The sequence below is a fragment of the Echinops telfairi genome, unplaced genomic scaffold (genome assembly GCF_000313985.2).
Source record: "Echinops telfairi isolate 266 unplaced genomic scaffold, ASM31398v2 ScPeMD7_7468;HRSCAF=8506_0, whole genome shotgun sequence".
In the NCBI taxonomy this organism is placed as follows: Eukaryota; Metazoa; Chordata; class Mammalia; order Afrosoricida; family Tenrecidae; genus Echinops; species Echinops telfairi.
This window is the reverse complement of record NW_022111369.1, coordinates 29,293,587-29,306,143: the sequence shown is the minus strand read 5'-3', so window position 1 is coordinate 29,306,143 and position 12,557 is coordinate 29,293,587. Positions and strand designations below refer to the sequence as shown.

Sequence of the window (12,557 nt, the reverse complement as noted above, 5' to 3'; positions counted from 1 at the left end):
TAAAAGGCAAATAGCCAAAGCAAATGTGAAAATGGGAGCTGCAAGCATCTATTTTTCTTGCTAAAGAAAGGTGAAGATACAAAAGATTCAACGCTATCTAACACAAAGCAATGAATATATTTACCATTATGGTGGAAGCGATAACAAAGATTTTTTCTAAAAACAACCGTCTTAGTAAGGTGATCTTACTTAGGAAGTAAGATATTATTACTACTTTTCAGAGAAATTAACCAAAATTCTTACAACGAAGATAGAATAAACTTACTCCTTAAATGCCAATTAAGGCAACATTAGAAATAGGAAAATAATTTGTGTGTGTGCATATTTCTATTTTTCACTCTAGGGTAGAAATGAAATAAAATTTCTTGATAGAAATCAGCCAACAAGCAATAAATAATATCCCAATCTTTGGAATTTCAAAAATATCAAGTATTAAAATATTTTACTTCTCTCAGCTTATTTTTTATTGCTACCATCTGAAGTGGGAAAGGTAATGGCCACCTATTGTTAATGATTGATATATAAATTATATCTCAAGCAGTAGTGAGATTCTGTACTATAGCTGAGAGGAAGAAGGGGGAACAATCAAAGTGAGTCCAACTGGAGGGAAAAACCCAAACACTGCTAGAGGTCTAAATTCTAAAAATTCAAAGTGACCAAAAAACAGACTGTTAAAGAGTAAAAATTCACTTATCAAAAGCCATAGAGATTGATCTTTGCGCCTTTGTGAAGAGTCACTTACTTCATGCTTCTAGAAATCTCTATCCCTAAGGTTCTCTTTATGGTTTTGACTTTGTTAACAAATATGGTAACTCTACTGACAACCAAATCGCTAAGTATAAATGTGCTGCATTGATTTCCCATCTGCAAACAGAATGAGTTTATTTTCCATTTGCAGACTAAGCCAGACTTGGGAGATCACAGGTGAAACAAGAATAGGTTTTGCTACATTGTTTTTTGTTTGCTTGTCACTGAATAAGTTAAAAAAAAAAAATTCAATACTAGGAAAAACCCATCTAAATGCCTCTTCTTTGGGCAACAAAGGAGGGGTTGGTAAGCCAAGACAAACAGCATATCAGAGAAGAGGGAGTATAAAAATGTGCTTAGACACATTGCCAACCTTTGTGTTTCAGACTAAAGCAACTAAGAAAACTATTAAGGAGAAAAGTGGCAATGTCCCTAAGAAAACACCCACACTTCCTTGCATTCTACATTTACAACCTAGCCAGGAACGTGTTCTGGCAAGTCGATACAGACGGAAAAACCAATTCTCAAGTTCACTTTTGAAATGGAAACTGGCAGAATATCATTGTTTCAAAGCTATATAATGTAGTTTGATCCTATTAATTTAATAAAGTTAATTTAATTTAATCTTTAAAAATGTTTGTTCAATTTATTTTAATTATCTCAAGTATTTTGATGAATGTGTATCACAATCTGCTGGGCAGTGCATAATAAGGAAAAAGGTTTTGAAATCTCTTTTTGATGTTAGGGACCAGCAAGAGGGTTCTGACACCACGGCCCTATGTACAGCAGACTGGAACCAGGCCTGGTTCGGAACCAGCCTAACAATGAGTCTTACGTTTGAGTCCGTTGTTGTAGCGACTATGTCCATCCATCTTGTCAACGATTGTCCTTTTTTTCACTACCCTTCTACTTTGCCAAGCATGAGGCCCATTTCCAGACCACATTTCTAAAAGGGAGATGAAGCCTTGCCACCCTTGCTCCCAAGGAGCCTTTGCCTGTACATACAAGATAGATTTATTTGTTCATTCATCACTGCCTGGTGCTTCTGATATTCTTCATCAGTACCTGGATTCAAATGCACTGTTCTTCAGTTCTTCCTTACTCAATGTCCAACTTTCACATGCTTATGGGACAAATGAAAATACCGTGGCTTGGGTTGGACACATCTTAGTCCTCAAAGAAACATCCTTGCTTTTCAACACTTTAAAAGGTCTTGTGCAGCAAATACACCCAATGCAATGAGTCCTTTGAGCTGTTCACTGCCACTTCCCGGAGCACTGATTGTGGATCCAAGCAAGACAAATCCTTGGCAAGCATTTCTCCATTTATCATGATGTTACCTACTGGTCCAGTGTGAAGGGTTAAAGTTTATGGATTGGGACAGGGAATTCAGTGAATTCCCCTTTGATAAGGATTAGTGAGGCTTAATCATGGAAGATGTTGTTCTACCTGCACCATTTAGATTGCCAAGTATGATGGAATCAACAATTTGTCAAATCTGTATTTAAAAAAAGCAAGTATAATACAAATTCATAAATAATTATACACATTTCTTTGACTGGAGGAACAAGTGGTGGTGACAGTGAAGGTGAGCTGTACCTCCCCTTTACAATCTCACTTCTTGATTGTATCACAGAAACACAAATCCACTCTCCAAATAGGAGGCACTATTTCTGCTACCTTTAGAAAAAGGAAACTTTTTCTTTTCCATGTTTTGATTGGATGGAGGGTGGAGGGAAGGTGAGGGAGAAATGGGGAACAGAATACAAGGTCTACATATAACCTCCTCCCTGGGGGACACACAGCGGAGAAGTGGGTGAGGGGAGATGTCAGATGGTGTAAGGTATGGCAAAATAATAATAGTTTATATATTATCAAGGGTATAGGGGGGAAGGGGTGTAGGGCGGGAGGGGAAAAATGAGGAGATGATACCAAGTGTTCAAGTAGAAAGCAGGTATTTTGAGAATGAAGATGGTAACATATGTACAAATGTGCTTGACACAATTGATGTATGTATGGTTTGTGATAAGCATTGTATGAGCCCCTAATAAAATGATAAAAAAATTATATAAGTAACAAACATTTGAATCTTGAATCTTACATGTTTTATTTTTATGAGATTTTAGTTTTCACTGCTACTGTCTGAAGTGTGAAAGGTTATGGTCATCTACTGAAAACAATGGAAAATCTATCATCTAGATCTCAGAAAGTAATGAGATTCGGCACTCTATCTGACACGAAGGAGGAAAGTTATATAAGTAACAAACATTTGAATTTTCTTTTTCATTATTTCCTGTAAGGACTTCTGGCATAATTCTTTACCAAGTAATTTAGTAAGACAGCATCTTTATTAGCTCTTAGCATCTTCATGACCTGACGACGGTTTCTCCTACCCGTGAGTGATGTGCCCTTCATTCGTTCATTCCCTTTTCTGCACTGACCAAGGTGGGTGGATGCCTCCAGGGAGCAACGCTGGCTAGAACAGGAAGCGTGTCCTGCAGCGTGTGCTGCCTAAAACACTGGCCTGCGACCTGCTCCGATTCCCTCCTGGCGGTCCTTGCTCTATGATTTCTGGTTTGGAACACCAGTTTCTTCCTCTCTACTGGTTCTGTGTGTTAATCACACAACCTGCTTACATCTCAAACACTGAAATATGGCAATACCTATCAGGAAACAAGTAAACGGAACGCAAACCTTCCTGGACCAATTTCTCCTCTAGCTATAGGAACCCAGCCTGGCTCACACGCCACCCAGCCCATTCTCCAGAGTGGACAGTGCTGTCATGGAGGCTCTCCCTCGCACGGGGTCATCCCAGCTCCTTTCCTCACGGGACTCCCAGTCCCTGCAATTCTCCCCCTTCAGCCTTTATTTCCGCAACAGTGCCACCCGATCGTTTAGAGAACACAAGTCTGTTTATATCATTTTCTTGCTTACAGTCCTGCAAACACTTCCCATCCTTTTTACAAGAAAACCCAGACTCCTTGACATGAGACTACTCTGATCTACTCATATTGAGCTTAGTTTCTTAACCCACCTTGCCCCACTGCCTGTTCATTCTACACTGCTGGCATTCTGAATCAGTCACTTGGAGTTCTTCTCAGTTACCCTGACTGCACTGCCTCAGCTGTATTCACATGTTGTTTTGATCCCAGGAGCGCCCTGAGCTCGATGTCCTTTCTCAGTAAACTTCTGCTGGTCCTCAAAGCCTTAGTTCAAAAGCCTCCTCCTTTCTAAAACCTTCTCTGATCCTCACATCCCTCCCTGGCTTCATGACTTGGCTCAGTCCGCACCCAGCACCCTGTGTAAGCTTCTGTGAGGAGCACCTGCAGCTTACTTACAATGACGCTTCTGTCATCAGCCCACTTCACAGTGCCGGGCACACAGTCACCCCCAAACCAAACCCACTGTGTGTCACCATTTTAATTCATAATGACCCTTCAGGACTGCGTCTAGCTGTTCCCCGGTGTTTCCAAGAGTGCAAAGCTTTATCGGAACAGACAGCCACATCTTCATCCTGTGGAGGAGTTGGTGGGTGTCAACTAGTGACCTTGCAGCTAGCTACCCAAGTACTATCCTTGAGCCCTGGATAGTAGTGATGAAATCACTTGTTTCATTCTAGAAAGCAGCAACACCTCTAGAAATTTCTCAAAATTAGATAGGTTGTTAAATAGGTTTAGTGTGGCAAGCCTATCGACACATGTATGTATGTGTATACACACATATATGCAATATATATGTGCATACCCATCAGAGCAGATAACAGAACACATATCATATAGACAAAGGAAACATGCCAACCTGGATGTAAAGTTCACACCGCTGGCTTCCTTTCCCGAATTCAAGTCATCCAGGCAGGAGCTTCTACGAGTGAGCAGCCGGCTGATCTGCGGAGTGCCATTAGATACCTCCGGATATGGGAACCTGGGAGTTTGAACCTTTCCCTCTCTCTTGCAATTTGAGATCTAGAAAAGCAAGTCGGACAAAATAATGTGTGTGTGAAAAATGACAAAGGCGTTCCCATTAAGGTATTGATCATTTATTCTTTCTTCTCACTAATCTAGTATATTACCAACATAGCAGAAAATATTGAGGTAGACACGGATTCCCTGGGTAGTGGATAGAGCTGAAGTGCTTGGCTAGTACATGAAAGATGACAATTTAAATTTTCCCTGGAAGAAAAGCGAGGCGATTTGCTCCGCCAAGGTCACAGCCATTGAAAGCCCTCTGGAACAGCTCTGTTCTGGAACACGGGGTTACCATCTTCCCAAATCTACTGGTTTGCTGGGTTAGTGACGGCATCGGAAATGAGCGATACCAACTTTCCAAACCACACCTGGCCCACACCTCTTTGGGGGATATTGATGTAACTCTTTCGTGGGCCCACTTCTCTGAATAATCCCTAACCGTAATGAAAGAGAGTGGGATTATATCAGATTCTCAACTTGCAGTGAGGGAAAGAAGCAGTTGGCAAAAAAAAAAAAAAGATGAAAAACCACTGCAATAAAAGATTCCAATACTAGAAAGGTGTTCAGAAACATTTTCTCCTAACAAGCAAAACACATATGAGTTTGCTGATAATTTCTATTATAATCCTTTCTTGTAGAGTAAAATATGATGTAATAACTTTTTGGTTAAGGACATAAACAGGAAAACCACAAATCTGTGAGTTCCCTTATAATTCTACAAGCAATGCCATTGACGAACGAATACCTGGCAATGCTGTCTTCTCAGATTTTGTCTCAGGATACGTGTCCTCCTATCCTAGCTAAACTTCCATGCTCCCTGACTTTTGATCCCGAAGAAGGTGAATGCAATGAGTATCCTTTCTCGGAAATGTGTGAGAAAACAGGATGCCAGAAGTCCAGGAGAATACAAGCCTTGGACCGATGGCTTTTGTTCCATTAGATGCACTTTCTCCTCACAGAGAGCTGTTCTTACGCTTCTCCTTTCACCTGCAAGGTCATCTGTTTACCGCGGGCCATTCACCAACAGCCCATGACCAAAAATTCTGACTTGTTTGGAGGTTGAGGTGAGAACTCATTACTCTCCCAACTCTAAATTGTTATAGCATAACACTATGCAATCTACACTTGATTACATGTGAACTTAATCTCAGCTGTCTCATGGTTCTTTGTCGTATGGCCTCAAGCAGAACTATGGAAGCAGAAATTAGTCCCTCCACCTCTCCTTCTTCCTATCTCTCCCATGCTTTTCTTCTTATCGCTATTATCTAATAATCTTTGTACCAAAAGTCTAGCAAAGGTTTGAATGCATGAAAAATACTTAGTCAGAAAACACTTTTCAACTATATGATATTCCCAAACACTGACTAGGTTTAAGAGGAGACCAAGATAAGCAACAATAAAAATATCAATAGGGCAGTCATAAGCATAAAGCTTTATCAAATCTGTGCCTCTGTGAAGGATAAATCCAATATGAAAATAAACATGCAAAGAGTTACATTTAGTACCGAGAAAAGAAAACACGTTGAATGGCTGGCTGTTATTACTATTATAATGAAATATTTGTCCATGGTATGTCCCTGTAGTGCATCCATAAAAAACTAACCAAAACAAACCTTCTGCCACAAGAAAAACAATGGAATGAACTTATGAAACTATTTCTGTAGTACATAGAAATATTTGCCAAGATAGCTTCCAAATGAATTATTCAGATGCACAGCAAGTAACATGAAAAGTAGAAATAAACATTTTACACAGGATCCCATTTTGTATGGAATTATTTTTCATATGGGTGGGCATGAAAAATGAATAAAAGTGCTAAAAAGGCAAGAGGAATTCAAACCATTTAGCTTAAAAACTTGTATGCAAACTTAAATCTCCATATTAAAGTAAACAGATCAATGTTTTCCCAAGTGGGCGAGTCTGCCTCTTGGGATGGAATGACCCAGGAGGTTGCAAGAGCAGATACCTATACTTTATCATGGACGATAGTCCAAAAGTTTTCAATTTGCAGGTGGGTGCTGAGTAATTACTTTTCCTGAAGAGGAGATGGATGCTAAGCCACCTAGTACTATGTGAGTGAACCTATGGAATAGAATAACTGCTGTCTGTCAGCATTTCATGATGTTAAGACATGGAGATGAAATCTTAGTCTCAGAGATAACTTCTGGATTCTAAGTTTTATTTGACAATTAATTTAAAGGTAAATTTTTCTTGGGTTAGAAAGAGTAATATATCATTTACTTTATTCCCACAACTCACATTTAAATAGAGCATAAAATGGAAAGCACTTAGAATTCATAAACCCGTAATTACATAACCTACATTTTGACTAAGTGTATTTTTGTGATGATATAATTTCAATAGAAATAACACATCATAAAACCATTAGCAACAAACTTTTAAATGTATACTCATTTTCCAAAATAAAATGATTTATAAACATAATTCATATATCAATTGTATCAAGCACATTTGTACATGTGTGGCCATCATCATTTTCTTTGCCATTGGTTTCCTTTTGCTCTCTCGGCCCCTACCCACCTCCCCCTACCCTCATGGTATCACTCTACTCCCATGACTGTTTCTGAGGGGTCAGTCTGTCTTGGATTCCATGTGTTGAGAGCTCTTATCTGTACCAGTGTACATGCTCTGGCCTCGCCGGGTGTGTAAGGTAGAGTTGGGGTCATGAGAGTGGGGGCAGGGAGGAAGGATTCAAGAACTAGAGGAATGTTGTGTGTTTTGTAGGTGCTACACTGCACTCTGGCTGACACATCCCTTCCTTGTGACCTTTCGGTGATGGAATGCCCAATTGTCTACAGATGGGCTTTGGTCTCTGCTCTGACCTCACTCGTTCACATCAGTATGATTGCTTTGCTTCTTCTGATGCCTAATATCTGATCCTGTCGATATCTCATGATCACAAAGACTGGTGTGCTTCTTCCATGTGGGCTTTATTGCTTCCCTGCTACATGGCCGCTTGTTTAACTTCATGCCTTTAAGACCCCCCCAGACACTATATCTTCAAGACTTTAAGATCCCAAGTGCTACATCTTTTAATAGCCAGCCACTATCAGCTTTATTCACATTTGTTTATGCACCCGTTTTATCTTTAGCAATCATGTAGGGAAGGTGAGCATCACAGAATGCCAAGTTAATAGAACAAAGTGTTCTTGCGTTGAGGGAGTACTTGAGGAGAGGCCCAATGTCCATCTGCTTCCTTAATACTTAACATGTAAATATATGTACACAGGCCTACATCCCTATGGTTATATATTAATATATTTACATATGTACATGCCTGTATTTATACCTCTATACATGTCTTTTGACTCCTAGTTCCTTCCTCTATTTGTGTACTCATTTTTAATGCACATTAAAGTAGTACAAAGAATTCTTCGTGTGCAAACAACATGACAAGATCTCCTATAGCTAATGAGAATAGAGCTGTTGGGGGCGGGGGGGGGGGGGGGGAAGGGTGCTTCCCTAACTCTCAAAACTAACAGAACTGTGAAATGTGATGGTAAGTCAAACAGTATTGCTACAGAATCTGAGAAACCTTTATTACACAAAAATACCAAAATGTGAGTCAACTGTTTCTCAACCTAGCCTCCATCTAGTTTCCATTTCTGGAAGCAGTGTTTCCATCTCTCTAGTCTAACATCTCTTTAGAAGAGCTGAACAGAATATTTCAAATGCCAGTTTAAGAAGACAAAGCAAAGCATTATAATGAAATGTGCAAAGACCTGGATTCAGAAAACCAAATGAGAAGAACATGCTCAGCATAGCTCAAGGTGACAGAACTGAAGACAATAGTCAAGATTCAAGTTGAAAACCTGAAAGGGCTGAATGATACAGGAAGCCTGGAAGGAATGCAGTCACTGTGCCAAAAGGTACGGGTTGACTGCAACCATTGTAAGAGGGAGCATAAGGTGAAGAACCAATAGGGAAAAATGCAAGCTGCATGAAGACATTAGCATACCCCCACCAAGACTCCAGAAATGGACAAAACACCAATTGAAATGTTACCATGTAGTGATGGAAGCACTCATTAGTCTATGGCTAATTTCTAAAGAAATTTGCAACCTGGGCAACTGACTGGGAGACATCCATATTTGTGCCATATTTATGAGCTTTGTATAATTTCATAAAGCAGAAAAACATTTTGAAGTGTGCTTTATGCCATTTATCAAAATTCTTTGTTATTTAGTAACATTAATCAGTATCTGAAGGCAGTAGTGAAAATCAAGGCTCAACGAATTGACAGAATATCAATTGATATGTTTCAACAAATAATGCAATTCAGGAAGCACTCACTTATTTCTACAGCAAGAAATTTGATAGTCAGCTGCCTGGTCAACTAACTAGAGGAATATTAATACTCATTAAAAAGAAAGGTGATCCAAAAGAAAGCAGATATTATTGAATAATATTGTAAATATCACATGCAAGTACATTTTTGCTAAAGGCAATTCCAAAATGGTAGCACCAGTATAACGACAGGGAGCTGGCTGCCAGAGATGGAAGCTGGGTGCAGAAGAGCACGGGAGCCCTTTTCTATTGTCAGATGGCTCTTGGCTGAGAATACCAGACAGGTATTTACTTGTGCTTTCTAAACTATGCAAAGGCGATGCCTTTGTGGATAATAACAAACTGGGAATAAGCTTGTGAAGAATGGGAATTCCAGAATACTTAAAGGAAGTTCATGGGACACCCATACAAAGACCAAGAGGCAGTCACTGGAACAGAACAAGGAGACAGAGTATGGTTTAAAATCATTAGACGCGTGTATCAGGGTTATATCCTCTTACCATACTTGTTCACTCTGTACGCTGAGGACACATTTCCAGAAAGGGGGCTATATGGAGAATGTGGCATCAGGATAGGCGAAAGGCTCGTTAACAAGCTGTGATATGCAGATGACACAACCTTGCTGAAAGCAAGGAAGTCTTCAAGCACTTGGTGATGGAAATCCAAGACGGCAGCCTTCAGTATGGATTGCAACTCATTATAAATAAAACACAAATCCTCATCACTGCACCAATAGACAGGATCATGATAAATGAAGAAAAGATTGAAGTTATCAAGGATTTTTTAAAACTTGATTCACATCAATGCTCATAGAACTCAAACAACACCCCTCCAACTCTCTGCCAATGAGTCAACACCCACTCCTCCGGAGACAGGGTAGGGCTGCTCCTGTGGGTTTCCATACAGTAACTTTCCATAGGAGCAGAAAGCTCCATCTCTCTTCCAAGGTTTGAACTGCTAACCTTGAGGATTCCAGCCCGATGCTTACCCACTACACCCCCAGGCTTCCTAATAGAACTAGCAGTCAAGCAATCAAATGACTTACTGCTTTGGGCAAATCTGCAACACCAGATTCTTTCAAGAACAAAGATGTCATAGAATTAAAGTACCTCTGACCCAAACCACGGTAGTTTCAGTCACAGATGAAAGTTGTCCAGTGAATAAAGAAGGCCAGAAAAGAATTGGTGTATTTGAATTATAGTGTTGTTGAAGAATATTGGAAGTACCATTAATTGCTTTAAAAAAAACAAACAACATTTGAATCTGTGTTGTCAGAAGTACACCCGGGAATGCTGCTTAGATGCACGTCCCTCGGACATGCTCTCAAGGGAAGAGCAGTCCCTGGGAAAGGACATGGCGCATGATAGGGGCAGGGAAAAGACGGAAGGCTCTCAAGAAGGATGTTATCACGGCTGCATCCGCGGGCTCAAACATAATGATAAGGATCAGGGGCACAGGACTGCCCGCGCAGTGTTTCACTGTCTTCTGTGCAGAGTGGCTAGGAGGGGAGCAGACTCCGCGGACCCTGACAACAAAAACCCATCCCCGAATAATTCTGAATTCTTCAATGGACACCATGGAGAATTAGCCGTTTTTGCAACCTCTGGGATTCAAATTGTGTTCCTTTTCCACGATCTTTGAGTTTGGAGGGCAAAAAGTTTGAAGAGGCACGATCAGAGATAGAGAAAGGTTTCACAGGACATTCTGCAGGGCAGCGCTTGCTCTCCTGGAAAAAGGAGCGCGGGCCTCGCTGTGCGGGGAAAAGGAAGAAAACAGGAAAACTTCAGGGCAACCTTCCTGGCTTTTTTCAACTGTGTTGAAAATCAAGACAGCTTTCAATTTTCATAAAACATCATCGTCATGTCCCTCAAGAATATCTATCCAGAGGAAGGACCTCTTTGGTTACCATAACTTTCTGAGCTGAATTCCATGCCTTGAATTTAGCTGGCCCAGAAGGTCCCCTTGGAAGAGAAAGTTTTGATTGGACTTTTCTCAATGGATGATGTAGGTGAATCCAAGACTTATCAATGGTTACAATTCATTCCATGAGTTATCTTCTTTAGCTTCAATCTCTTTGAACTAACCAATTATCACAAAACATTTTTGACACCAAACATTTTTTTCTTCTTCACATTTTAAAGATCCTTCTATTGGGGCCTCTTACAGCTCTCATAACAATCCATACATCAATTGTATCAAGCATATTTGTACATTTGGTACCATTATTATTTTCTAAACATTTACTTTCTATTAGAGCCCTTGGTATCGGCTCCTCTCTTTTCCCTCCCTACCCCTTCCCACCATTTTTTGAAGGCACTCTACTGAGACTAAGGTAAGTATATTACTGAGACAACTTTTCTATATGTTTTATTTAGACTAAACCTTGCATGTATAAATTAGAACCCTAGAAGCAATACATTTTGACTTACCCTGGTATAAACATACAAGGTGGCTTTGAAAAGTTTGTGGAAAAATTTCATTACCTTTTTATTCCATTTTTTTCACTAACATTTTGAAATCCCCTCATATTTCATGAGGAATGCCAGATTTTTAAAGTTGGATATCTTCCTGAAGATTACATATCTTGACTAGCAGAAATCATGACTGAAGGAAAAATGAAAATAGTGTGATAAAATGTGAAAACTTACTGTTTTAACTGATGGAATTAATTTTAGTTAAAATGTATTAACTTCAGGCAAAAGAAGAGAACAGTTTATTTACTTTACACATGGAGTTGCCGTGAATTGGAATTGAGCTTTTGGGAATACATTATTTGAGCCAAAGTAGAGTCACTTTGAGGACTATTGTGTGCCTGACTCAAACACATGCCATACCACATCATAAACATCTGAAATCGGATTATGCATAAGGAAGAGCAAATAATTAATGCATTTGCATTATGGTGTTTGTGAGAAATATTGAACTACCAGAAGGACAAATAAATCTATCTTGGAAGAAGTACAGCCAGCAATCTCCTAAGAGGATAATGGCAAGACTTTTCATGTACTTTGGACATGGTATCATGGGAGACTTGTCCTTGAAAACGGACCTCATGCTTGATAGAGTGGAAGGTCAGTGAAACATAGGAAGACTCTAAAGGAGATAGGTTGGCACAACAGTTGCAACAGTGGGTGCAAACACAACAACCGTGAGGGTGACACAAGACCAGGCAGTGTGCTATTGTGTTGGAACCAACTTGACAGCACCAAGCAACAAGGACTACCACACGATTCTCGGCCCTGTAGGATAGTTACAGTGAATAATTTTACTTTTTATGCTTTTGGTTATCAATTTCAGATTCAGTATGGGTACACAATCTAACTCTGAGGCAACTCTTATGTGTGGGCTTTTTCAAACCATTGAATTTTCAGTGGAGGAGCATGGCAACAATCATCCAAGGCCAAAGATACAGTAAACCTTATGGTTATAGAACGATGGTCATTATCGAGGGCCAATTTCTCCCCTATATCTTACACTGTCCCCTGTATTGTTCCCGGACAGTTCTGTTATTCGTTCCCCTCGAGTGGGGTTATACAG

The 12,557-nt window shown here is 39.9% G+C and overlaps 1 protein-coding gene across 1 annotated transcript in view; it reads right to left on the bottom strand.

Moving 5' to 3' along the window:
* FAM13A (family with sequence similarity 13 member A) overlaps positions 1-12,557 on the bottom strand; it is a 302,687-nt gene that overhangs the window by 134,781 nt on the left and 155,349 nt on the right. The window contains exon 7 of the mRNA XM_045284117.1: positions 4,546-4,709. Coding sequence (XP_045140052.1) covers positions 4,546-4,709 — 164 coding nt within the window. The remainder of the gene's footprint in view (positions 1-4,545; positions 4,710-12,557) is intronic.